The following is a 26,286-nucleotide window of genomic DNA, read 5'->3' on the forward strand; positions in this document are numbered from 1 at the left end:
GCTCCTCTGCACACCAGGAGGCTTGAGGAGAAAAGAGGAGACTGGCCAAAGACACACAGAGCAAACCTGGGGGCCTTGGATGGGTCTTTCTTTGGGGCTCCCATTCCTGGGCTTTGATGCTCACTAGTGTCTTGCACTCCCTGCTGCGAGTGTGAACAGGATGCAGTGCCAAGTCCAGCGCAGAGCCCCCTTTTCCCCGCTCCAGCAAGCAGAGGCTGAGAAGCTGATCCAAGCTTTGTGCGCCTGTTTCCATTCTCCTCCAGGACTGTTTTCCAAGTTAAGATCCCCCCCCCCCACTTTCCGACGCTCCCTGCTCTCCGACCCCCACTCACCCTGGGGGACTTCTCATGGCCCCAACACCGCGCGGGGAAAGGGGTGTGTAACTTGGGCCATTCCAGCTCCCCTCTCTGTCGGGGCTGTGCCAGTCTTTTCCCACTTCCCTTCCCCCAGCTCTGTAACCAGCTGGGAGGAGGAGGAGGAGGAGGAGACTAAGTTCTCTTATGCCTCTCTCCTAGGTCACCACCACCACAGCAATCGGATCTGTTTGGGCTGGCTGTGCAGACCCTGGTTCCTCCACAATTCGGCTTCCCGGCCAGCTCGGTCCCGCTGCAAAGGGGGGCGCGACACTCTGAAAGGAGGTGAGTGACGCTTGGGCTCAGTGGGAGCCTTTCAGGGCTTATTAGGTGGTCCCCGCCCCCCATGCCTCTTTGGGACAGGGACGGCTGCTTCCTATCTGTGGGTACAATACTGAGGACAATAGCTTCTGATCCCGGCTGGGGCCTCTGGGTGACACCCGCCCTAAAGCAGGGGTGCTGAGAGCCATTGAACCAAACTGTAAACCCTGGCTATGATGGGAACCCCTTCCAGCCGGGGCTGCCGCAGCCCCAAAGGCGGGGTCGGCGGGGCTGCCCCAGGGGATCAGCCCTTCGCCCCCGGACAAGTTTCCCGGGCAGCCCCTGGGCTGGCCCGCAGCCTGGTGCAGGAGCTCCATGCGGTGCAGGGGCGGGGAAGGAGGGTGAAGGGCAAACTGGGAACTGGTCCCGGCTGCAGAGTTAAGCAGAACTTTCCCCGGGGGGCGGGCAGCAGCGTGGAGGGGGGCAGGAAGGGACCTGGTTGCAGGCAGCTGGAGGGAGGCTTTCCCCAGGGGTGGGGCCGGCGGGCTTCTCCTGCCACTTCGGGACGACCCAGTTCGGTGGGGGGCGGGGGGAGGCCTGTGGTTACACTCGCCAGCGGGGGCTGGGGAAGGGGGGGGGCTGCAGAGGAATTTGAAGCTCTCCCAGGGGGAGTCACCATGGTGATTTGAGGATTGGCGAGCCCGGCGGGCCAATGGGGAAGGGGCTGTGAGCGAACTGCGCGGAGAAGGGGCCCGGGCCAATGGGCGCAGCGCGGGGGCGGGCGGCGCGATGGGACGGGGTGGGGGGGCTCCGGCTCCCATTGACGGCGGCGCCGCGAGTCTCATTCACCCGGGCGGGGGCGAGCTCCGGGCTCGGGCAGCGCCGGGCTCGGAGAGGGGGCGCCCGGGCTCGATCTCGCACTCGCCCGGCGCAGCGGGGAGCTGGGGGGCTGTGTGTGTGTGTGTCCGCCGCCAGCTGCTGCTTGGGGGCCCTTGGCTACGTGTTCACCAGCTGGGGGGGGGGATGTGGTCTCCTTTTGGTCGCTGGGTTTAGCATGTGGGTTCTGGGGGGCGCCCCTGGCTTGTGCTACACCGGCCACCGGACTAGATCTGGGGGACCTCGGGTTGCCAGGCGGCCGGTTTACCACCCGAACGCCCCCTCGAAAAGGGACCCTGGCGGCTCCGGTCGGCACCGCCCCCCCGGGCCGTTAAAAGTCTGCTCCCTGCCCGCCCTAGCTCCGCGTGGCTCCCGGAAGTGGCTACCAGGTCCCTGTGGCCCCTCGGTGCATGGGCGGCCAAGGAGGCTCTGTGCGTTGGCCCCGCCCCGAGGGCTGGCTCCGCAGCTCCCATTGGCCGGGGACCGCGACCAATGGGAGCTGTGGGGGGTGGCGTCTGTGGGCGCAAGGGCAGTGAGTGGGGGCGGGACCTCAGAGCAGGGGTGGGGCCTCGGGGCAGGGGTGTTCCGTTTTGTGCAATTAGAAAGTTGCCAACCCTAGGTGGACTCTTCTGGCCTTAACCCGAAAAAGATGTTTGAAGAACACAAACCGGCAGTTTTCCCCTCCCCGCCTCCTCAAAATGAACAAAATGTTGGTCACTGTTGAAGGAAAAAGTTAAAATTCAACTAAACCCCTGAATGTAGATCTTTTCAACTCCCGAAGAAAGAATGCGTGAGTGTGTTTATACTCGTAATTTATACTTTAATGTTGGGGGAATACCCACCTCTGTCTGTTCCATCCACACAGTGTCACGCTGTCTAGATGGTGGGGGGAGAGAGTGCCTCCATTTCCCCTTCTGGTAAAATGGGGATAATGATACTGACCTCCTCGGTAAAGCACTTTGAGATCTAGGGATGAAAACCACTGGTATAAGAGCTAGGCATTATTATGATAGATGAAAAAAGTAAATTGTAGGTGGAACAGGTAGCACTGCCTATAGTTAAGGTTGCCTGACACATTCCATTATAAGACCCTGTTTTCAGTCACACAAATTTTTCCTCAACTATAACCATTCAGGCTGAGATTTTCCATACCAGTTGCCTGCTTCGGACTGAATTTTTTTGGAAAGTTTCAACAACAAAAATGCAGCTGTTTCTGAGAGTGAAGTTAGAGAAAAATACATGATTAACTAATGGCTAAACAATTATCGCTTTCCTTGAGAAGCCCTAAGTCCCTCCACCCCCCCCCCCATGTTTTATGGCAAGAACTTGAAATTTGGCAGGGTGAGTTCACCCTCGTGCCAGGGATGTGCCTGTTGCTTTCCCTGTGAAAACTGGCCCAAATTTGGCCAAGTTATAAGCCTCTGAAAAATCTCAGTTCATGTACACCCAATGGAGACTTGGTAGTTTGGCAGCTAAATTCTCTGTGCATTCCATTCGCACTGAGCAGGCTCTAGCCCAGGGCCACTGGGGGTGAGCCGTCAGTGGCAATCGTGGCACCATACCTGTGTGTTCTTTCAAAGCTCCCATTGCTAGCTCCCAGACAGTGGGGAGGAGAAAGAGGAAGCTGCCTGGCTGGAATGCAGAGAACATAGAGAGACGAAGGGGGGTGAGGGTAGGGAGAAGTGGGGGGAAGAGGCATGCTGTGGTAGGGAGGGAGCAAGCAGAGAGGTTGTGGGGGTGGCTAGAGTAAGGGGGCAGAGATGGGTGGGTGGGGTATATGCTATGGGATGGCACAAGAATGTGGGACTAGGAAAGAAAGGTCTATAACCACTAGAGAACATTTCCCTCCAGAACCTGGAATTGAACCCTGGATTCCGAGGCTCACCATTCCTCTTCTATCAGCAAATAGCTGTGACACCCGGTGGCAAAAGCTGTGATTTTTCTCACCGCCCCTGCCCCCCCCGAGCGGCTGGTCCACTTAGAGAATAACAGCCTACTACTGCTACTGGTTCAAGTGGTAGCAGGCTGTGCTGTGGCTCTAAAGGTGTGACTCCTGCTGATAGTTCCACGTGAGGGAATTTGTTTTTTCAGTTTGCTTTTTTTTTTTTAAACCTAGGAAATTACATGCACAAAACTACATTAACAGAACGTTACGGTTGCAACGTCCAGCTAATTAATAATTAATTAAGAAATTAAGAATTCTGTCTTTAGTGCAGGGTATGGATGGTGTGCACTAAACAGGTCCTGCGGCCACTCTTAGAAGGATGATAAAAAGGAATATTGAATAGCTACCCCTACAGTGAGCATCATCCATTCTGGGCACTAAATGAAGCAGAGGTACTGTGGAAGAGTAGCATGAGATCCCGTAATTCAAAGCTGCAGCCTGATGCATGCACACAAGGCTCTGGGCAGCCTTAATTCTGTCATTTCCTAACTTTTGAGTGCTTGACTTTGCGACATGAATGTTCTTTTTGTATTGGGTTTGGTAGGTACTAGACATACTGGGATTAAATGGGAAGTTGAGCACGAGAGAACGTGTGTAAAGAATTTTTCATAAGAGTGAGATTCTGTGCTGTCCCGCCAAGAAGCACAGCAAAGAACTGACAGCCCAGTGAGAGAGGGGGCTAAGGTATCATTAACCCACCTTTGCACCATCCCAATTCTAGGCTACTTCAGGGGTTGAAAAGGGCCCCGGTTGAACTTCCCCTGGAATCTCTTCTGCATGTCTTTCACAAAGTACTCCTGGGGGAATTCTGCATCACTGCGGTTCTGCAGAATTCAAGGCCCTTGCAGATTTCTTTGCTTCCCTGCAGAAAAATGACTTCTGATGGGGAAGCAAAGGGAAGCTGTAAGAGCGGTCATGCACCCCCTCCCCGGCAGTGCAGGCAGGTTGGTTTGGGCACCCAGAGCAACCAGTAGAGACCACCTGAGGATGGGGGTGGAGGGCTGGCGAGTCATGCATGTGACAGAGGAGAGAGCCTCTGTCCCTTGGAGGGGCAGGACTTTGGGGTGTTTCTGAGGAAGCAGGTGTGGGGCTGGCTCTGTTCCCTCAGGCAGAGCAGAATATGTAACAGCCTGCCTGATGAGTGAATTGTTCCCATTGTTCTTGCTGAATTCCCCCAGGAGTATAAAACAGGTGTAAAACATTTTAAGGCTCCTTACATTGCCAGATTGGTGTAAAGTATGGCCTTATAAAACTTATGGTGCTTTAGTGATTAGAACTGGTCTACATTTTTGGACTGAAAAGAATTCCTGTCAAAATTGCTCTGTGAACTGTTTGCTACTGACCTTTCCGGAGGTGGTCTGTAGCCAATATAAATTGTGAGTTTGAGTCCCCAGCCCTCACTTGCCCCTCAGTTGCCTATGATGCAACACAGCAGATGGCTGCATATATTTGACTATTAACTAGAAGTAAAGGGTCAATACTAGCTTCATTACTAGTAGACAAAGGGGGTCGGTGATTTCCTCCAATGCCCCCCACTCCCATTCGCCATCCATTGTATTGTAGTTTAAATAAATTACTAAAATAATTGAAACCAACTTGATGATATTGCATTATTTTGACAAAAAATACAGAATTTTAAAATATGGTGTGCAGAATTTTAAACTTTTTGGTGCAGAATTCCACCAGGAGTAACAAGGGGCTTGCAGGGGGTCCTTGGAAGACCACTTGACAGGTAACTTCCACAGTGGGAGAATCCTCCCCCTGTGCATTCAGCAGCCTTTTAGCCCACTTCAGCCCTTACATGTGGCATACAGAGTTCGGAGCAGGGCTGAGGATTTTGCCCTATGTCTGTCCCATCTCTGCCGCGCTTTCTGCCTGCATATTTCTATCACCATGTTAAATTCATCTAATCTATTTTTAGAGATGAGCTCAAACCAACACAGCACCCCCTGAAGATTAGGAAAATTTGGATCTTAACACTGAAAATGAGCCCCTAGATAATTCCCTCTTTGGGTCTCGTGCCGCATCTTCCTCTTGTCTTGGAAAGCACCCAGCAAATTGTGCGTTTTACTGCAATATGAATGATAAATGCTCCTGCTTGCAACGTCTAGTAACAGTGTGGAAAAACCTCTCATAAGCTCCTTATTTAATTAGAAAAGAAGAACGAAAGAAGGAAAGGGAAACATCTGGAAACATGTCATGTTTATAGCATCCTGAGTGGGCACAGAGGCAGGAAGTCAGAGCCAAGAATGGGCTCCATTTGGCAGTGAGTTGTACGGTATGCAGCGGTGTTTTGGAGCCAGATAGGTTGCTCAGAATGGCTCCAAGCTAGTCTTGGGGTTGCCAGGTGTGTGTCGTGCTCTGCACTCCATGCAAATCCCCGTGTGCGGAAACACACGGAGTAGGCCTGTGAAATGCACTCTCTGGGGGACCTGGGAGCCAGCCCTAGACATGTCCGCTCCTAAGCGGGGGGAATGGCATTAAACGTGAGAGCCAGGTGGCTCTGCCAGCTCTTTTCTGTTTGCAAGCTACAGTGGTTGGTCTTTATCGATTTGCTGCAGGTAGTGGAAAAGGCTCCTTATTGAGTTTGTATTTTCCAGCCTCGGTTTGTCTAGCGGGGGGTTGCTAGTAGAATTTGGTACTTGGGCATAACGCTGGGCAGAACGAGACGTATTGTAGGAAGGCTGACCGTGAGCTTCCTCTTGGCACCTCTGCCAGCGCTCCTCAGATCTGACTGCAGCGCTCTCTACGTTACTAGGCTTTGAATCCTAGTCAGTTTTGCCAATGAACCTGAATCCAGACCCACAGCACCCCCAGCTATTCGAGGCCTTGATCCCCTTACTGCTCTGCCAATGCGCCTCAGCTCTGACCTGCTGCAGGCTCTGTATTACTCGGCTTGGAATATGTACATACATTAGTTGTTCCCACTCAAGAAAGAGCTTGGAGTCATTGTGGAGCGTTCTCTGAAAACATCCACTCAATGTGCAGCGGCCGTCAAAAAAGCGAACAGAACGTTGGGAATCATTAAGAAAGGGACAGATAATAAGACAGAAAATATCCTATTGTCTCTATATATAAATCCATGGTACGGCCACATCTTGAATACTGCGTGCAGATGTGGTTGCCCCGTCTCAAAAAAGATACACTGGAATTGGAAAAGGTTCAGAAAAGGGCAACAAAAACGCTGAGGGGTATGGAACAGCTCCCATATGAAGAGGGTTTAATAAGACTGGGACTTTTCAGCTTGGAAAAGAGACGACTAAGGGGAGATGATAGAGGTCTATAAAATCGTGACTGGTATGGAGAAGGTAAATAAGGAAGTGTTATTTACTCCTTCTCATAACACCAGAACTAGGGGTCACTAAATGAAATGAATAGGCAGCAGGCTTAAAACAAAAGGAAGTATTTCTTCACACAAGGCACAGTCAACCTCGGCTATTCAAGGTCTTGATCCTCACACCGCTCTGCCAATGCACCGTCGCTCTGATCTGCATTACCAGTCTTTGATTCCCGTACCGCTCTGCCAATGCACCTGAATTGTGACTTGCAGCCCTTCTCTCCCACCGCTATTCCAGTCCTAGAGCCCCAGACAGCTCTTCTGATGCACCTTTGCTCTGGCCTGCGTTGCCCCGGCTGTGGCAGCTCTCACATAGCTCTGTCAATGCACTCGGTCCTGACCCAAAGCACCGTTTTCCAGGCCAGTCACAGTTCTGCCAATTAACCTCAGCTCTGACCCACACCACCTCTTCCTGTTCCAATCTGGGACTGGCCTCACATAGGGTTGTATTTTGCCCTTCTAGAGAACTTACTTCTTCGAAGCACTATGCAGCGAGTAACCAGTTAATTGCCACAGCAGATCTGGGAAGTATTATCCCCCCATTTTACAGATGGGCAAACTGAGGGGCCTGGAGGTAAAGTGACTTGCCAAAGGTGACACAGGGAGTGATGCCAGAGCTAGATTTGGAGCTCTCGGGTACATGGTTCCATGCTGCAACCACTAAACGCTATCAGCTTCTTGTGGCCAACCCTGCTCTGAGTGAAGGAGAGTTTGTGATGTGAACAGATGGGAGCTGGGCTGGGCTGAGCCCTACCAAACTCCATCCACTTGCATCTCTTATGGATGTCCCTGAGCTTCCATGACATTTAGGGGTGTTAGGACTAGAACCAAGATCCAACATAGGATCTCCGTCCAGCTGTCCAGAGGTGGCAGGCTAGTGCACCAACCCACTATACCAAATCATCTAATTTCATGCTGCAGGGAGTAAACTAATGCCCCGGGCCAGAGAGTCCTGAAGGAAAATTTCCTCCTGGGTTCAGCATTGCACAATTGGTTGGGTGCGTTATGATGTAGGATGTTTTATCAGCTTCCTCTTCCTAACTCTAGCCCTTCTCCCAGCCCCTGCTGGAGGAAGGGTACCGGACTGTGTGGACCAGTGGTCTGACTTGGTACCCCCAGTCGTACGGTACCAGCACTTCATTCACACAGAACAAGTGGCTGAGATGTCTGGGAGCAGTCTCCCAACTCCTCAGTGAGGATCCTCTGACCCCTCATGTGCCATATGCCTGGAGACCCGGTACCAATCCTGATTTCTCTCCCGTGGGGGTGGGGTTGTTGTCCTAATGGGGTGTGCCTGTTTCCTTTCAGTAACCCGACTAGGATCCTGTTCTTCTTCATTCTCTGCCCCTGCAGACACAAGGATTCAGGAAACAAAGGGTTAATGACCTTGGACACCGACAGAATCTGAGGCTGTAAATGGAGCTGGATGCGGATGATTCTTGCTCGCGTGCACAGAACTAAACTGATCAGCGGGGACTAGACATACTGAATAGCCCCTTACTCCACAGGTTGCCCCATTGAAACCAATGAGACCCCTTACATGAGTAAGTGCTCGCCAATGTCAGCAAGGGCTCCACAGACTGGCCCCGGCTATGCAGCCAGACGGGAATTCTCCCCTCCTTGGGCTGAGTGGCAGAACCCGTATTGGAGAGACCGGCTGGGGCACTGGGCAGGGTGGACCAGCGTTCTGCGGGGTTGCAGAGAATCCTTTCTCACACGCCTACCTAGTGTGTCTTGCTCAGGGTAAACCAGCCATCCAAGGGGGGGTCGGGAAGGAATTTTTTCCCAGCTCAGATTGGCAGGGACTGTGGGGGATGGAGTCACCTTCCTCTGCGGCATGGGGCACGATTCTCCTGCTGGGATCATCCGGGCATAGCCGACTTAATCAATCCCCTGCTGACGCAGGGGCCTTGGGTATTGCTGGCACCTTGGTCCCGCCTGCTCTCTGCTTGTGGCCCACTGCAGTTTAGTCTCCTGAGGTCTGAAATGCTTTCGTCTAACCAAAGTCCTTGGGCTCAGTCTGGGGGTGTCTGGGTGAAACTCAATGGCCTGTGATGTGCAGGTCAGACTAGGTGATCCCTTCTGGCCTTAAACTCTATGCAACGCTGTGTGTCCTTCAGGCCCGTCGCCAGCCATTCTGGGCCCCGGGACCAGGGCTGTTCTTTTGGGGTGGGGTGGGGTCCAGGGCGGAAGTGACAAATCCGTCACTTCTGGGACAGACCCATCACTTCCGGGACCAACCCCGCTGGCCAATCGCACCGGCCCAGGGGTCCCCCAAAGCATGGGGCCCAGAGCGGTCGCACGCACCTAGGAGCCCTGCGCCCTGCCCAGGTGATTTAAAAGGGCCCGGGGCTCCCGGCTGCTCTGGGCCCTTTTAAATCGCCTAGGCCCCTGGGCACTTGCCCCCTTTGCCCACCCCATCGGCAGGCCTGGTCTCCTTCTGTAGGGTGGAGCAGGGCCCTCTAGCAGGTGCAGGCTGGTGTTTATTGGGGGATGAGCATAGCTAGATCTCAATGCCCTATCCCCTCATCTGGCATTCGTATGGAGGACTGAGACCTGTAGCTGGCTGCTGTGTCCATCTGCTTCTGGGCTGCCCTGTGCAGTTAAGCAGCTTTAAGTGATTAGGGACTGTGACAGCTGTGGGCTGACTGTCCTCGGGACCCTGTACTTATCCAATTAAGACTCTCCAGCACCCTCCCATTGAGGTTTCCTGAAGCGGTTTACCAGCTTAGCAGAGCCACCGGCCACAGTGCTGTGGTCACAGGTTCTTGGACTGAGAAGTCCGTTCAGCTCCTGGGGCAGCAGGCATCCGCCCTGAAGTGGCACAGTCAGGCTCTGAAGGAAGGCTTTGGCGCAGCAGGGCAGACTGTGCAGAACGGGCAAGGACAGCGGGGGGTGGAGGCATTGAAGGGGTCGGCGCTGTCGGAGCGTTCTTGCAGGGGTCGCTGCCCATGGCAGGTGACCTGTCTTCTGGCTCAGCTCTGGGATGGCAGAGCCAGTGTGCATGGCTTTTTCTATTTTGGTAGTCTTCCCCCTATGCTGCAAAAGTAGTCCCTCAAAATGGGGACAAAAATACAGTGTTAAAGTGCTTTCTTTACTTTGCCCTTGTGCTTTTGGGTCAGGCACTCTACCCACAGTGGCAAGCTCTGCCCGTGATACCAGCGTAGCTGGATGTTTCTTCAGCATTGGCAGGGAGATCGGTTAGAGCAGTGGTTCTCAAACTAGGGCCTCCGCTTGTGCAGGGAAAGCCTGTGGCGGGCCAGGCCGGTTTGTTTACCTGCCGCGTCCGCGGGTTTGGCTGATCATGGCTCCCACTGGCTGCAGTTCGCCGCTCCAGGCCAATGGGGGCTGCGGGAAGGGCGGCCAGCACATCCCTCGGCCCGCGCCACTTCCTGCCGCCCCCATTGGCCTGGAGCGGCAAACCGCGGCCAGCGGGAGCCGCGATCGGCCGAACCCGCAGAAGCGGCAGGTAAACAAACCGGCCCAGCCCGCCAGGGGCTTTTCCTGAACAAGTGCCGGACCGGCTTTGAGAACCACTGGGTTAGAGGACTGATGGTTAGGTTGTGCTGGGACGGTTTCAGGGATACACCTCAATGGGCCAATCGCACCTCTCAGAGCTGTTGTTTCACGCTGCCTGTCTGCAGACTCAGGCAAACGGGGCTCGGTCAGGCCACAGTTGGAAGCTTTCCTCTGTGTCCATAAAAGCTAGGAATGTGATAATGCTTTTTAAAGAACGAACACGCCAGTTCTGCAGAAAGTGGTGGGGCCCACAGGGCTGTGCTGGTGGGAGTAAGCACTGCGTGCCAACTCTGTCTCCTCTCTGCTTCCGCTCCGTTCAGAAGAGGGCTCTTGCACGCCTGCAGGGCGAGAGGAAAAGGAATGGGATCTCCCTCTTCCTGCGGTTTGCGTTCACAGGGGAAAGAGGAGGATCAGGCCAGGGAATGCCATCCCACTCTTGTACTGTCTCTGTATCTAACCCATCACTTCTCTTCTGCATGGGGGATGCTGGCTGGCTACAGGAGGCCACGCTTCAGGAAGACAAACCAGACCAAAGGATTCATTCTTCATGTCCATTGGGCCTTGAGCTTCCTCCATCTCCCCAGTCCACCAGGGAGCCAGATTCTCAGCTAGTGTAAAGCTTTTCGAGTCTGTGGAGCTACACAGCTCCTATGCCAGCTGAGCACTTTGCTCTGTGATCTAAGTGCAGAGGATGGGACAAGCTTCCTGCTCTGTAGCTCGGAAGTTGTCTTTGGCGATCAGCCTTTGGGAGTGATGGGGAGCACCTGTGTGCGCGCTGGGGAATCACAGAATCTCAGGGTTGGAAGGGACCTCAGACGGTCATCTAGTCCAACCCCCTGCTCAAAGCAGGGCCAATCCCCAATTTTTGCCCCAGATCCCTAAATGGCCCCCACAAGGATTGAACTCACACCCCTATGGTTAGCAGGCCAATGCTCAAACCACTGAGCTATCCCTCCCCCCCAGCTGTGCTGGGTTGGGGAAAGAGTGTAAAGAGGGCTTTATAGCGGGGAGGAAGGAGAGAGCAACAGCAGACCTCTGTTCTCTCCTCTTCCCTTCCCTCTGGGTGGGAGCGGTGGGGGGCTTGTGTTGTGTTGTGGCACTTGGCTGAAGCAATGTGGAAATGTCAGAAGAGCCCAGTGGAAAATTGGCACAACCCCCTTTCCCTCCCAGGCCAGGCGCCCCCCTCCTCCATGTCTGCATGCTGTCTGGCTGCTCGTGGCAATGTCCTTTCATGTGGGCAAAACTACTTGGAAATGGGCAGATCTGCAACTAATTAGTGTGAATTGCGGGTAGCTCGCTTCCCCCTCCGCGCAGGGATGGAGCCCAGAGCCAGGAGGAAGAGCCAGAGCCAGCCAGACTGCCCGCCCTCCTCCCCCCAGCCCCACTCCAGCTTTAGTGATGGGATTAACGGCTCTAGTGGAAACATTGGGAGAGCGCCCTTGCCTCTTCCCCAAGTCGAGTATCAAGGAGGAAACTATGTTGTGGTTTTGGGCTTTGATCCACTGCAGAACCATTCCAAGAGAGGCTTCCAATGGGCTTCCTCCCCCCCCCCCCAATTCATCCCCTTGTATACACACGTGTGCCCCACACACACACATCTTCTGCCTCTCTCCCCTCCCTTCTCTCCCCAGGGTTGTACATTGTTACTGCAGTGCAACAGAGAAGCTGCCCCATTCTGGGGCTTTCCATCTCATCCCTTTATGTTTTTTTCCGCAACCATGAGAGCTAGAACCTTTCTCTCTTTTTTATAAATGGAAAGCTGAGATTCCCAAGGACTCCAGAAGCTGGGGCTTTAAAAATTAGCTCCCCGAGAGTTGGCAACAGCAATGTATCCTGCCAGGGGACGTTGTGAATTATTGCTATTTATTATGGTTGTGCCTGTAGGCTTCAAGCAGGGATCCAGGGCCCGTGGAACTAGGCCCTTTCCCGACATATAATGAAGTGACAGTCCCTGCCCCAAAGAGCTTCCAATCTAAATAGGCCCTGACTATACAGTAAGTGCACCGTCGGTGTTAATTTCCAGCTGTGAAGTGAAGCTTGCAGGTGTTAGAACATCTGGCTTGCTCTCTGTTGTGGGAATCCCAGCTCCTCTGATGGTCCTGCTAATCTTTGCTGTAACCCTCTCTAGTAGCTTCAGCTTGTTCCAACATGCTCATCTCTTTTTCTTGTCCACCAAGCCAAAAAGTGGTTCCCCACCTACTGTACGGCACCGGCAGATTTCCCAGAGAGAGTCGCTTTCTTCCAGGACGGAACAAGTTGCTCTGTTAGAATCAGGAAAATTGTGTTGGGGAGATATTCAGTGGCCCCAATGGAACATAGGTGCCTAATGCCCATTGACTTTCAATAGGAATAAGGTGCCTAACTACCTTTGGAAATCTTTCCCATTATCCCTAAAACTCCGCTGTCTCCCAGTCTCAGCTTCACTACAGAGCTTCTACCTCGAACCTTCTCCAGCTCCCTCTCCCGCCTGGCTTCCTCCTGGAGTACTCGTCTGCTCCCCTCCGCCATGCAACGCATGCTCACTTACATGCCCTCATGAGACAGGTTGCGTTGTCTCGGGGGGATTCACGAGACCTGGGTTCTTTTCCTGACCCTGCCACTGACTCCCTGCCTCACCCTGGGCCCGTTTTTTTGCCTTTCTCTGCCTCAGTTTCCCCCACTGTACAATTAGGATAATATGCCATAGACACACGCATGTTCCTCCTGCGCCCTCCATTGTTTGACTACAGTCCTAAGCATTAATCTACAGCAGACGCTCATCCCTTCATAGGGCATTACCACAAACTCCCATCTGCTGCTGGCATGTTGGATTTAGTTAGCGAGCTGAATGTTTGCGCTGACGTGGGGCAGGAAACGGGATGTTTGATTTAAACCCCGTGTCCTCTCCCTGCACAAGCTGCACGGTATCTTCACGTCACCCTCGGCTGTCATTTCCCCCCTTCTGTGCCTCTATTTCCTCCCCATTACGATAGGGATCATAATGCCCAATGCATCAGCGGGTAGGGAAACGTGGTTCCTTATCATCTGTAATGGGCTTTGCGCTCCTCAGGGTGGGATGAGGCTGTACATGTTTCCGAGATCATTATTTCCCGCTCCGTCATCAATCACAGAGCAGGCCCCAAGAGACCGAACTCCTGGGTTCTCTTCCTAGTTTGGGGGATGTGTGAGGCTCTTGGCCTACATTCTGTGAGATGCACTCAGACGCTGCAGTGACAGGTGCCATATGTGCTGGCTCTCCTGGCTCTGCCACTCACCTGCTGGGTTGTCCAGGGCAAATCATCCTCACCCTCTGCTTCCCCAGCTGTAGAATAGGGATAAAGATGTAGCATCAACTTGTGTGAGCTATCTGGGCAACACCAAGGATGATGGGGCAATCCAGAGATCCGATAATTAGGATGCACTAGGCAGATAATCTCCCTAGACCTTGTGGGGCTTGGTGACCTTAGCTGTCCCTCAGGGGATGTGCAAAGCGCTTTGAGATCCTTGAATGACAAGGCAATGTACCTGTTATAAATAAGGAAAAGCCTTATCCTTGTGCCCTTGCCTTTGGGCTTTCATCCCGTTCTCCCACTGAAGGCAGAAGCCCCATTGGTCTCAGGGGGAGCAGGACAGGACCTTGGGGGAGAAGCTGAGCAGAGAACCCCCAAGCTCATTGCACGAGTCATAGGTGAGGGCATAGAGTTAGTTTGGGGATGGTTGCTGTGGGAGTGGCCAGATGCCCGGCTTTAATGGGGTGGGGAGAGCGGGGGTCAGAGGTTAGGAGAGTTTATCTGGGTTTGTTCTTTGGACAAAGGCAGACCGTACTGTGACAGCTGTTCTGGAGAGCTGGGGAGAGGGAGGAGTTAATGAATTAATTAGTAACTTACTGAAGTGTTTGAAGTGGGTGAGAAGGGGAGAGGGGGTAGGCTGGAGCAGAGCTCCTGCAGGTAAGTTGCGGGTTCCTCTCCCTGGACGAGGCACTGTGGCCAGCATTTGGGGTGTCCTGCAGGTGGTGTCTCATCCCTCAAACAGCTCGCCAGCCCCCAGCCCGGGACTGGGACCGGCTCTGCGGTGTGAGCACAGTCAGGTGCTCGGTGTGCCTGGCCGCTGGGCTGGCAGGGGAGTGCAGCCCACTCTGCCTAGGGATGACAGAGATCAGAGGGCCTGCCAGGGGCAGCGAGGGAGGGAGGTGGAGACAGATGAACCTTTGGCTGTTCTGAGCATTACTGTGTAACCGCCAGCTAGAGCAGCTTGGGGCATGTCAGCAATAGCCTGGTTTGTAAATGCTTGGTGAGGGATCCACACTGGAGCACCGGTATCCAGATGCTGTGAGCAGGCGTATCCATCCCCTGGGCCACTAGTGGCAGGATTCGCACTCAGCCCCCGAGTCTGGATGTAGCGTCTGGATCCGTGTGCCCAACATCTGAGTGTCGAAGATCCACTCATGCCAGAAGTCGCTCTCCCAGCCTCTGAACCCACAGGCTAGTAAGCCCAGATTGGCTCCCCTCAGCATTCCCTGCGTGAGTGCCCTGGCGAGCCACGTTCCCTGCTCTGAGGAGATCCCTGGCTTTGATGTTCCTCGGGCACATTCCTGTTAGGGAGAATATGGCTTCATTTTTATTGCAATTCCCTCCGCAGCCATCTGCTGCCATCTCCACTCTCTGAATGAGGCCTATTCGCCCTCCGGCTGCCCCTTCCTTGCTCTATTACCTCTAGTGATTTATGCCCTCAGACTTAACAAGGGCACCCTTCCCTAGCAGCCCCTCCCATGGCATCCTGGGGGCGGTGGAAGACGGGGAGGGGGAGAGAGGGAGCGGGGGGCAGGGTGAAAGCCACATACAAGAGCCTGGTTCAGCTGAACTCTGTAAAAGAACTTTATGGCCAAGGCGTGAGCAAAGAGATGGTGAAAGTAGAAGGGGGCGGGGAAGGGGGCTCAGATGCCATGGTGATGAGGCAGTATGCAGAATAGAAGGGGGTGAGAGAGGGGAATAGAGGGGAAGAGCAAACTGGGGAGAAAGGCAGGGAGGTAAAGGAAAGAAGATGCTGGGGAAAGCCGATGGTCATTAGTCATCTGGCGCCGGAACTGGATGCTGCAGGTAAGGGAGCACAGACGTACAGCACAGACCATCGGCATCGACCCTCAGGTGGTGTGAACCTGTTGACTTCGCTTCCCTCTGTAGACTTCACTGGGGCCAATCCAATTTACACTGGCTGAGGATCTGGCCTGTTCCTGCTGGCCTTGGGATGGAGGCACGAAGTCAAGCATGGGAGAAGGAGACGCTGGGAGCAGCGAGGAGAGGGGCGCAGCTGGGACCTGGGGCGTGGGAGGTGACAAAGGGGGACCTGAGAGAAGAGCCCTGACGGCTTTCCAAAGCGCAGGAAGAGGAAGGGAAGCCAGTGCAGAGATTCCGCGGGCTGACCTGGGGAAAGCGGATCTGGTCAGCCGTGGTTTGGACAGATCGCCGGGAGCCAGGGCGGGCGGAGAGGAAGAAGCGGTTGTGTTGGAGGTGAGGTGCTGCCAGGGCATGGAAACAAGTTGTGGAGGTGGGGCTAGCAAAGGAGTGAGTTAGTGTTGAGGGAAATGCCATGGACGCCCATTGCAGTCAATGGCAAGATTCCCACCGACTCCCCTGGGGCCAGGATTTGGCCCAGAAGATGCTGTAGGACAAGCTGAGGGCATGTGCGCAGCCAGCCTCCTGTGACCAGAGGGACCCTGGCGGATGGAGCCGGGCTGCGATGCTCTGACTCTGCCTGTCCTCGTGTTGCCGCAGCAATGGCCCGGTGGCCTGTGCCGCGAGCTACGGGGAGGGATGAGGAGCCAGGGACTCTGCAGCAAACTCCAGCGTGTTGGTCTCCGGGCCTGGCTGTAAACGCGAAGCAAGATTCCTGAGGGCAGCGGGAAGCAGCTGTGGTTTTCTCAGTAAGTAGGGGTGAGGAGCCAGTGGAAGTGGCTTCAAGGATCAGAGAGGGGTCATGTGCCCGGAGCTGCAGCCAAGTTTGGCGGCGATTGTCTCTGGCTGGCTAGGAGCCTGGAACTGCTCCTTGCTTCTGTCTGGCACCTGGAGACTAGGCCCCGGTCATGTGCTCTGCCTGGGGATGTGCCTTGAAGCCACTCGAGCTAGTGCAGAGCGCCGCTGCCCACGTGGGAAGCACTGTCCTGCTGCAAGTATGTAGACCAGTGCTCTGTGACCTGCTCTGGCTGTTGGCTTCTGGGTGGCTTCAAGATGTTGGCTCCGACCTGTAGAGCGCTGAGAGGCTTAGGTCTCCCTGCTTGAGAGGCTGCCCGTTACCCCAGCACGCTGAGATCAGCTGGGGTGCCGACACTAGGATTCTCCATGAAGACCCCTTCCCTTTGGAACGCTCTCCCCTCCCCTGTTCCGGTCTGGAAGAGCTCGGTCCTGGTGGCCTGGAGGGTCTTTGGGTCACAAAGTGCTGTCCAGGGAGGGCAAGGAGCTTCCTCTGCTCCCTTCAGCTGCCCTTACGGTGTGTGGGGTTGCTGCTGGATTTCCTCAATGGCATGTGTAACTGGCGGCTGGGGGGGGCCTGGAATATAAGGGAGGCTGCCCTGGGGGTTTGAGAGAGCTACATAAATACTACATCTCTCTCAGTGCCCAGGGCGGGTGAGCCTGGATCCCTCCCCTCGCCTGAATGGCACAGAAGCTTGCTCCTGGCCATCTCTTCTCAGCCAGGGGGATGGTTGTGCTGGACTGGGGCCTAGAGGGGCAGCGGTGGTGGTTACGGGAAGAGCAGAGAGCGTGTGGCCCCGGGGGCTCTGAGGACTCTGCTCCCTATAAAGGGTGGGCCAGGGCTGGGATGCTGTGGAGATGGAGCGCTCCGGCCTAAGGGCACTGTGGTGGGGGGCAGCACTTGGCATTGCTGAACAGTGACTTCCTTGGGGTCCCGTCCTGTGCTGTTCGGCGGGCACATTGGGGCGGGGGACATAGTAAGGGGATCAAATATGGCTAATGGGTGGCATCCTCAGGGCTTGGCCACATGGACCACACATCTTGGGCTTTGCTGGGGAGTCGCACAGAGTGGAGAACTGGGCGTGAGGAGCAGCATAAGGGTACACTCGTTGCAGGAAGGGCAGGTTTGCGCAACAGCTGTGCCCCCCATGAGGAATCTGGGTGGGGGCAGCGCACTGCGATGGAGCCATGAGGAGAGACCCAAGTTCTCTGGAGCAGGCTGCTGGGTTTTCCCATGGCATCCCCAGCTTTTCAGTGGGTGAGCTGGGTGGAGCGGTCCGGGTGAAGGGCACTTATTGGCTGGGGATGAGCAGGCCGAGCAGGGGTGAGGCCCATTGACTGTTGTAGTGGGAATTAGCATCCTTGTTTCCCTTCATAGCGGGCTCACAAAGCCACCACAATCCCCATCACTTACCCCTAGGTTTGCAGTGCAGAAATGGCCCCCTCGGGCGGGTGAGGATGACCTGCACGAGAGCAGTCGCTCAGCGCACAGGTGGCTTCTCCCCAGGCAGACCCCAGCCTCCCCATCGCAGCAGGACACCCCCCTAAGGAGACACCCTTCCACAACCCTCCGGTGGGCGCAAACCTGTGATCACGCTCCGGTGACCTTCCTGCTGCACCGGCGCGCTGCAAAGGGATCGTGGCACCCTGCGCGGTTGCTGTATGGCCCTGGGGTGGGACCGTTTATGGCCTCTGGGCCCTTTGAAGCCATGAGCTTTTCAACTTACACCTGGGCAGCCACCAGAGATGGGGAGCAGGAGACACGGCATCTTGGTAAAGGGGTGCAGGCCTACGTCAGGGGGTTGGCGCGGAGAGCTCCTGTCCCTGCGGTGCCAGGGAAAAGGGGGCTGCTTTCATCCGTGGCCCGGTCACAGTGAAACAGAGCAATGCCAGACTATGGCTGGGGTCGGCTGGGAGAGGTGAAGAGGGAGGGAAGGCAAGAGAGTTCATGATCAGCGTCCTGGCTGAGCCCCACCGACCCCTGCCCTGCCTCACTCATGCATGTTGAACTGCGTCCCCCCACACCAGGTCAGGGGAGATTCCGGCATTTGGCTGGAGTGATGCTTCCAAACTGGCCGTGAATCCAGCCTCCCTCCCCCACTCCCATTTCCAAAGGCCCCTCCGTTCGCTGCGGTTAGCCTGTCCCCCTTCCCCATCACACATGCATACACGCACCGGTCCTGGGGCCCAGCCACAGAGAGAGAGAGAAGCACAGATCTCTGCTTGGTGGGGGCCCCCTGCAGCAATCCACTTTCCAGCATGTTAGCTAGGCTTTCGCCCCCAGATGGGCTAGGCTACCCAACCCTCCAGAGACACGTCACGGCCAGCCAGCTGCAGCCCACCTTGCCTTAAAGAGCAAGGTCTCTGTCCCTGCCTCACCCCTGCCAGCAGAGATGCTGTAAGGCTGCCTCTAATGACAGGCTTGCTAGACCCAAACTGCACCTTGGTGTTGCCAATTCCTCCTGTACATGTGTGCTTCTCTCGCTTGCTCTATTTATATCCGTCTGCCTTCACTCGCCCAGCCCGCTGTGTGTGCGCGTGTGCACGCCCTGAGAATTCTTCGCCGAAGTGCTCCTTTCCCTGCGCCCCCTGGAGCTCGATCCAGCTCCCGGCCTGGGCCCCCAGTCCTGGCTGCACAGTGGAATGTAGTACGACTCCACTTGAACACACGTGCCGCTGGAAGCTCTGCGAAGGCGTTTCTAAGAAACTTTTGCAGCTCGGTGGCCAAGCTCTGGCAGATGGGTGCAAACTGTGAGATTCCAGCTAGGGTCAGAAAAGGGACTGTGCAGAAAAGACACCTCTTTACGCAGCAGCTTAACAAGAAGGAGGCCAAGAGGCGACTTGATGGTGATCTATAAAAATCTATGATATTAGGGAGCAGATAAAGGCAAAACACGATCCCACGGCTGGAAGAGAGACAAATTCAAATTGGAAATCTTTTGCAATGTAGTGAGAGAGCTCGCCAAGGTGTGGGGCAGATGCTCCATCACTTGAGTCTTTAAATCAAGGTGGGATGCTTTTCGACAAGACATGTTCTAGCTTAACCACAAGTTGCTGGAGAGAAGAATAATTCCCTCCATTGCAGGAATCGCTGGGGGAAATTCTCTGGCCTGTGTAATGCAGGAGGTCAGACTAGAATAGATCATCAAAATGATCCCTTCCCGCCTTGAAATCTACGACTGATCATCTCCCTTTGTGTCTACTCTATTGACATAAACTTTTACTCTTCTTAGCCTGGGAAGGTGAGTAAGGTTCTATTCTGGTTTGCACATCAGTAGAATTGCAGGCTCAGTTCTGACTGGAGAATCTTTACTGTTGATGGTGGAAGGGGTAGAAAGGAGACAGCTGGGTGTCTAGATTCCAGGCAGAGTGGGCAGGGTTGGCACATTTTAACGTGTACACCGGAAATTACTGAGAGAGCAAATGTTAATACTGTCACGTTGTCCTGTATAGAATCATAGAAACATAGGGTGAAGAGCCTTCAAGAGGTCATCTAGGCCAGCCCCGGGGCTGAAGCAGCATAAAGTTTACCTAGACCGTGGTATCATCCCTATGGAAATTGCTGCAGGAGACCTTTGGGGTGAAGAGTGTGAGACAAAACCAAATTCCATTCCATACTATTAGAACCCCAGGAGAGTTTAGATCAACGCGTTCACCAGGGGGCTCCCAATTTGGGGGGCCTCTCTTCGGTGTCCAGCTGGAGACCCCTGGGGGCTGGTGTTCAGCAGAGCTGAGTCCCCACAACTCCCACTGGCTTCCACCAGAGTTGTGGTTGCTCAGAACCTCCTCGCAATGATGCCCTAGTTATCTCATTTTGGATATCCAAATTTAGTAGCCGCTTGAAAATGTGGTTTTCAAATATGACCAGCAATCAGGAATGCCCTGTTTGAGATTCCCAAAAGGGGCATAATTTCAGAAAGGGCCGAGCACCCACCCTCTGGAAATCAGCCTCCTTCAAGATGTCTCAAGTTGGGGCTCCAAAAACCTGAGGCAACCAGAATCACCAGTTACTTCTGGCCTGGGGTCTTAGTGAACAGCTAGCCGGGATCAGACCCGAAGCAGTGACTAGTTGCTGATTTAGTTGGGGATGGGTCCTGCTCTGAGCCGGGGGTTGGACTAGATGCCTCCTGAGGTCCCTTCCAACCCTAATAATACAGAAGCAGCAAAGCACCAGTGTGTCCCTTCCCAGTTGTCCTCTCTTCCATGATGCCCAGTTTGGTGCTAGGTGGCGTCTTGCCCTTCCCCTCAATAGGCCCCCGTTTCAGTCAATCCAAAGCTAGGCATTGGGGATGTTGCTTCCGGAGCTTGAGGTGTGAGATGAGAAGTGCAGAGTCCTGGGTTGGGTTGAGGAACAAGCAGCTGTTTGTACGTCTCATCTTTCTCCTCCTCCTTTCAGGGCTCCAGGATCATCTCGTCGCCTGAGAAACTAGCCCAGCAAGAAAAGTGTCTCCCACGCAAGAAAGCAAGCTCATGACGGGCCTCAGCTGCCTCTCAGTGAGGAGATAGCAGGCCGTTTCCCTTCCGCTGGGGTGCCGTCTGCTGTGCCTCTCAGGGGCTAGGCAGCAGAGGCTGGATCATGTCTGCCCTTCTTCGTCTGAGGCACCTTTTGGAGGGGGTCTGGCTGCTCAGCCCGTCATGCCTGGCCTGTTTCTGACCTGGGATAGATAGGGCTCCCCTTGATCCAACGCTGTAACTGCTCCCCATTGCATGTCTGTGCACAGCGAGTCTGGGTCCCCACCGCTTGCCCAGCGGCAGTAGATGAGAGAGAATTTGTTGTAACCCAAAATCTGAGAGGTGGGCTTGCCCTTAGGCCGCCATGAGTCAAAGCACCAGCTCGCGCCTGGCAGACTCCCCTCAGCTCTCCAGGGCCAGCCTCCTCAACATCCTCGGCAGCCCCCAGCCCGAGACGATGAGCCTGCCGGACTCCATGCCCCCCACCCCGAAGAGTGGCACGCCCTCGCCGGGGCCGCCCCAGCTCCCCCTGCTGGGCGCCGTGTGTCTGGACGGGGACTGGGAGAGCCGGGAGGAGCTCCGGCTGCGGGAGCTGGAAGAGGCGCGGGCCCGGGCGGCCCAGATGGAGAAGACCATGCGCTGGTGGTCGGACTGCACCGCCAACTGGCGGGAGAAGTGGAGCAAGGTGCGGGCGGAGCGCAACAAGGCCCGGGAGGAGGTGCGCCAGCTGCGGCAGAAGCTGGAGACCCTGACCAAGGAGCTGACCAGCCTCAAGCGGGAGCGGCAGGAGGTGCTGAACGAGAACGAGCAGCTCGGCAAGGAGGTGGCGCGGCTGAAAGGGGAGGGCGAGGAGGAGCGGGAGAAGGAGCTGGACAACAGGGTGGCCTCAGAGAAGGAGAACGAGGGCTCCCAGGAACAGGAACCCGTGCGGGATGTGGGCTCCGATAAGCTGAGTAAAAACAAGGTGAGGGGGGAGAAGGGAACAGGTTTCCATCACCCCCCAACGCATGCAGGGCACCTTCATGTGCAAATGGATGCGCTCGCAGGTTGACCCAGCATGATCCAGTGGACAAGGCACTGGACTGGGAACCAGAGCTCTGTTGTGGGCTCAGGCCCTGGCCAGCTGGGTGGTCTTGGACAAGTCCGTGCCATACTCCGTGCCTCAGTTTCCCCATCTGTGACTAGGAGGGTCTGTATGATCAGCTTGTGGGTAAAGCACCCTGAGATCTGTGGACAGAGCCGTGTACAAGCTTTGCCTTGCCAGCGATGGGGGTGTGGAACACAGCATCACCAGTTAGTTAACCAGCCCCTTCTCCTTGGCTACTAACCCCCCGCCCCCCAAACAGCTTCCACAGGCCTTCAGAGTGACGTTCGCTCTCAGAACTGGGCATGTTTGTTTTCAAAGCAGGCTAGACTCATGCGCGCCCTGGTGGTTCTGTCCCCTGTTTCCCCTCCCAGTCTCCCCCTTGCTCAGCCCTGTGCTAGGACCCTCTCCTCCCTGGCTAGCTGGGGGGCTCTGGGGTGGGACCAGCAGGGATTTTACAAGCTGTAACATTTCCAGTCGAGGAACAAATGTATTTTCATTGTGGTCATCAGGGACCAGCCCTGGCCCTGCTAGAGGAGCTGGTGGTTTGATGTCTGTGCCCCACGTCTACGCTAAGAAGACCCACCTGAGATTCTCCTCTCTACCCAGCTGGCCAGAGAGACCAAATTCAGGATCCTCACCGGCTGGGGATTATTCTGAGTCCACTCACACGTGGCGAGGAAATCTGTGTTGGACTAGGTCTCCTAATGGTTTTACCCGGAGCCTGCTCCAGGTTCGTCTGCACCATGGCAGGTGCACCTAGCATTTTTCATAGCACCTGGCACCGTGCTGTCTCAGCCCTGAAACATAAACCCTATTCCAGGTGGGGGTAGAAATGAAGTTCTCCCAGAGGCAATGCTGTGCCCCGAGTCCCTTCCGAAATGAGCAAGACCTCCAGTCCGGGTTTTCCTTCTGCCAGGGGCTGTATCGCTGAGCCCGTCCCCGGGGGTGGGGGGGCAGACACCTGATCCAAACTATCCCCCTTCATCCACATAACCCACTCGCCCATAAGGGAGGCCACTCCAAGCTGGAGGCTGACACAAACGGCCACAGTATCTTGAGATCTGGAAGGGCAGCCAGAGGAGAAACCCCAGGCTGGAGTTTTGTGCCTCTGCAAAACAGATCCTGGCTGTTCTTCTCTTCCACCCTTGGGCAGACAGAGAGCACGTGGCCAGTTAGGGGCAGGACAGCTCAGCATGCTCCCTTGCTTTGAGTTTAGATTAATCCCACCATCCTGCTTAGTCTACCAGACACCCCCGCCTCCCCGCCCGCCCCGGTTCCTTCCTCCTCCAGAGACCAGGGAGGGATCTACAAAAATGGATCAGGTCAGCTGTCCAGCTGTGTGTCCTGCTTGTCAGATTGCTGTCTCCTCTTTTGTGCTGCAGCCTCGGGCTGTGATACTGATAGCGGATGGCAAATCTCCAGTTGCTGTCCCCTGCCACGAATGCGTGGGTTGCCGGGTTTCATCTGCCAACGTTTGGAAGCTATTCATAGTGGTATCCGGGGTAAAAAACAAAATCATTACCACTCCTCTGAAATGCACTCAGTTGGGATTGTTTCCTGCTGAAGCAGAGTGAAAAATAATAGATATTTTGCTCAAGAAAATTAATAGGGATTGTCCCTCTTCAAAGGGCCAGATGGCCTGGATCAAAAGAGATGCACTTGCAGGGTGCTGTGAATTAGACGCAAAGGCCTGTTTGAATGGATCGTTGAGCTGATGATTGCACAGCCGCAAAAATCAACATTCAACGATATAGTTCCCACAGCAACTGTAACTTGCCCCGGCGTTCCCCCTCCAATTCTGTATGGGGTGGGGTGTTCATTTGAATGCCTTTCTGGATCTGAGTGATGTGACAAGAGATGCAAAGGGTGTGGCGACCGTAACTTAGAATCGCCTGACACCTGGGTATGTAAAATCTCAAGCGTGACGTGTGGTTAACGTAGGTTTTTGCATTTAATTTCCTTATGTTCAAACAGTGTGAAGCCAATACGTTGATTGGACTCTGTACAGTCAAACAGTGCAGGATCCAAAAATATGCATTTTAGGCAATGTGGCCTAGTGCAGTGGTTTTCAAACTGCGGGTCGTGACCCAGAACTGGGTCACAGAATGGAAGGCACTGGGTCACGGCGGCTCTGGTCAGCAACACCGACCGGGCCATTAAAAGTCCCGTCGGCAGTGCTGCCTGGCGAAGGCAGGCTAGTCCCTGCCTGTTCTGACACCACGCTGCGCCCTGGAAGTGGCCAGCAGCCGGTCCGGCTCCTAGGTGGTGGGGCCAGAGGGCTCCGCGCGCTGCCCCCGCCCTGAGCACCGGCTCTGCGCTCCTAGGAGCTGGGAGGTGGGCAGATGCAGTGCCTGCGGGCGAGAGCCACACAGAGCCGCTTGCGTGCCTCCGCCTAGGAGCCAGACCTGCTGCTGGCCGCTTCCAGGGCGCAGAGCGGTCCGCGGTGCCAGGACAGGTGGGAAGCCTGCCTCTGCTCCCCAGCTGCGCCGCTGACTGGGAGCCACCAGAGGTAACCTCATGCCCCCAACCCTGTGCCCCAATCCCCTGCCCCAGACCTGAGACCCTCCCCTCAAATCCAGAGCCCCTTCCTGCACCCGAAACCCCTCATCCCCAGCCCCACCCCAGAGCCTGCATGCCCAGCCCAGAGCCCTGACCCCCTTCCGCACCCTGACCCCCGGCCCCAGCTCCACTGGGTCGCGGGCATCAACAATTTTCTTCAACTGGGTCGCCAGAAATTTTTTTTGAAAACTACTAGCCCTAGGGGTTAGAGCACTGGGCTGGGACTCAGGAGACCAGGGTTCTACTCTCTGCTTGGCCACTTCGGGCAAGTCATTTCCCCTTCCTGTGCCCCAGTTTTCCCAGCTGTAAAATGGGGATAATGAAGCTAACCTCCTTTGTAAAGCGCTTGGAGCTCTACAGATGGGCTTAGGCGGGGCTGGCGTCGTTAAAGAAATGCCCGTGTTTGGGCACTTTCCATTCAGGTTTCCCAGGCGCTGGGGCTGTGAGCTCAAGGAGCAGGGGTGCTCCATAGAGTGTGCAGGGCTGGAGGCCAGCGGAGTGGCTGCCAGAGCTGCTTGGGTGTCTATCATGCCCCCGGGAAAGGAATGGATGGTGCCTGCAGCCTGGGGCCCTTACGATGCCATTATTAAGATGGGTTGAGGCGAGATTCAAGGGGGACTTTAGAATAGGGGCAGCTTGCGAGGAGAAGCTGGTACAAGAGCTCAGACTAGATGATCATAAACAGTCCCTTCTGAGGCTGGGGACAGGAGAATGTGGGGCCAGAAGGGAAGCTCGGGGTGCAGGGAAGCGGGGGAGGTAGGGGGTGGGGTGCGAAGGCAAGGCTGAGCAGGATGTGGGGGGCCGGAAGGGAGGTTGGGGGGGTTGTGGAGGATTGGGGTGGGAGATGGAGGAGATAAGATGGCCACTCCCCCAGGCTGGGGGGAGCAGTGGGGAAAAGGCGTCCCTTCGAGCAGCCAGGGGAAGACAGTGTTCCAGGATTACAAGTGCTCAAAATATAAATGTTGAGAGTTTGGTGCCCTGCAGCGGGAGCTGTTGTGAAGGCACAAGAAGCTCCTCTGATTTTCAGGGCTTGGGGCAGAGGACACAGACCTGCCCTGCAGCTGAGCCCAGTCTTCATGCATGACCCCAAAGCAAAGAGAGGGTCCTGGGGCAGCAGGAGGCAGTCGAGGGAGGCATGGGGGGAAAAGTTGCTGCTGGGTCCAGCGGCCTGGTCCCCGTCACAACACGTCCCTGGCTCCCGCTGCCTTGGGACGTCTCGACTCGGGATCTGGGCAGAGGAGAAGCCTGGGGGGCAGGAGAGAGGGGGAGACAGGGAGTTGGTGCTGCTGGGTCTGGGGAAGGGGACAAGCCATGGGGGAGTCAGGACAGTAATAGGAAACGGATGGCAGTTCCCCTAGCTTGGGTGAGGAGAGGGTAAATGAGCAGGCAGGGAGAGGTGTGAATTGTGCGTTGACTTCTCAGTCTGATATTACCTGACACACGTAGCCGGCGGAGTAGAGGGGAATTAAACAGTCAAAAGACAGCCTGAAGAAACATGGTTTGATGATAATATAAAAGTCTAATGATTTGTGGGGCCAATCTCATGATTCGGGGGGATCTGACTCCTGGGTTTTGTTCCCTTGAGATTGGCAACACCGTGTACGGTGTTCGTAACTTATTACAGAGCAGCTCCACATCCGACCCAGCCTGCTCTCTTAAACGCACCCTGTGGAGTTTGTTCCCGTGATAAACCAATAGAAGCCAGAAGGTTCAAGCTGACATCGGCATGTCCACACACACAGCTGCCCCGTTTTAACAACATATAAAATCACCCCTTGGGTATCTCGGGACAGCTTTGTGCGTAGACCAGGCCTTTGCCCCTTAGCTGAAGGCTACATGCGTGCCACGTCTGAAGTATTCGTTCCAAACCTTGCGGGTTACCCGAGCACAGAAAATGCTTCTGAGATGTTTCTTGATTGCTGAAGAACTCTCGTGTTTCATGGTCAGATACT

The 26,286-nt window shown here is 55.2% G+C and overlaps 1 protein-coding gene across 3 annotated transcripts in view; it reads left to right on the plus strand.

Annotated features, from left to right (window-relative positions):
- Positions 1-525: 525 nt before the first annotated feature.
- CCDC102A (coiled-coil domain containing 102A) overlaps positions 526-26,286 on the plus strand; it is a 48,818-nt gene continuing 23,057 nt past the window's right edge. For 2 of the 3 annotated variants that reach the window (XM_073307414.2, XM_073307416.2), the window contains exons 1-2: positions 526-638; positions 20,633-21,652. In XM_073307414.2, the coding sequence (XP_073163515.1) occupies positions 21,053-21,652 (600 nt within the window). In that variant the 5' untranslated portion in view covers positions 526-638; positions 20,633-21,052. Of the gene's footprint in view, positions 639-19,399; positions 19,479-20,632; positions 21,653-26,286 lie in introns of those variants that run through there. The other variant, XM_073307415.2, reaches the window with a different exon arrangement.

This window comes from Lepidochelys kempii, chromosome 12 (genome assembly GCF_965140285.1).
Source record: "Lepidochelys kempii isolate rLepKem1 chromosome 12, rLepKem1.hap1, whole genome shotgun sequence".
NCBI lineage: Eukaryota > Metazoa > Chordata > Testudines > Cheloniidae > Lepidochelys > Lepidochelys kempii.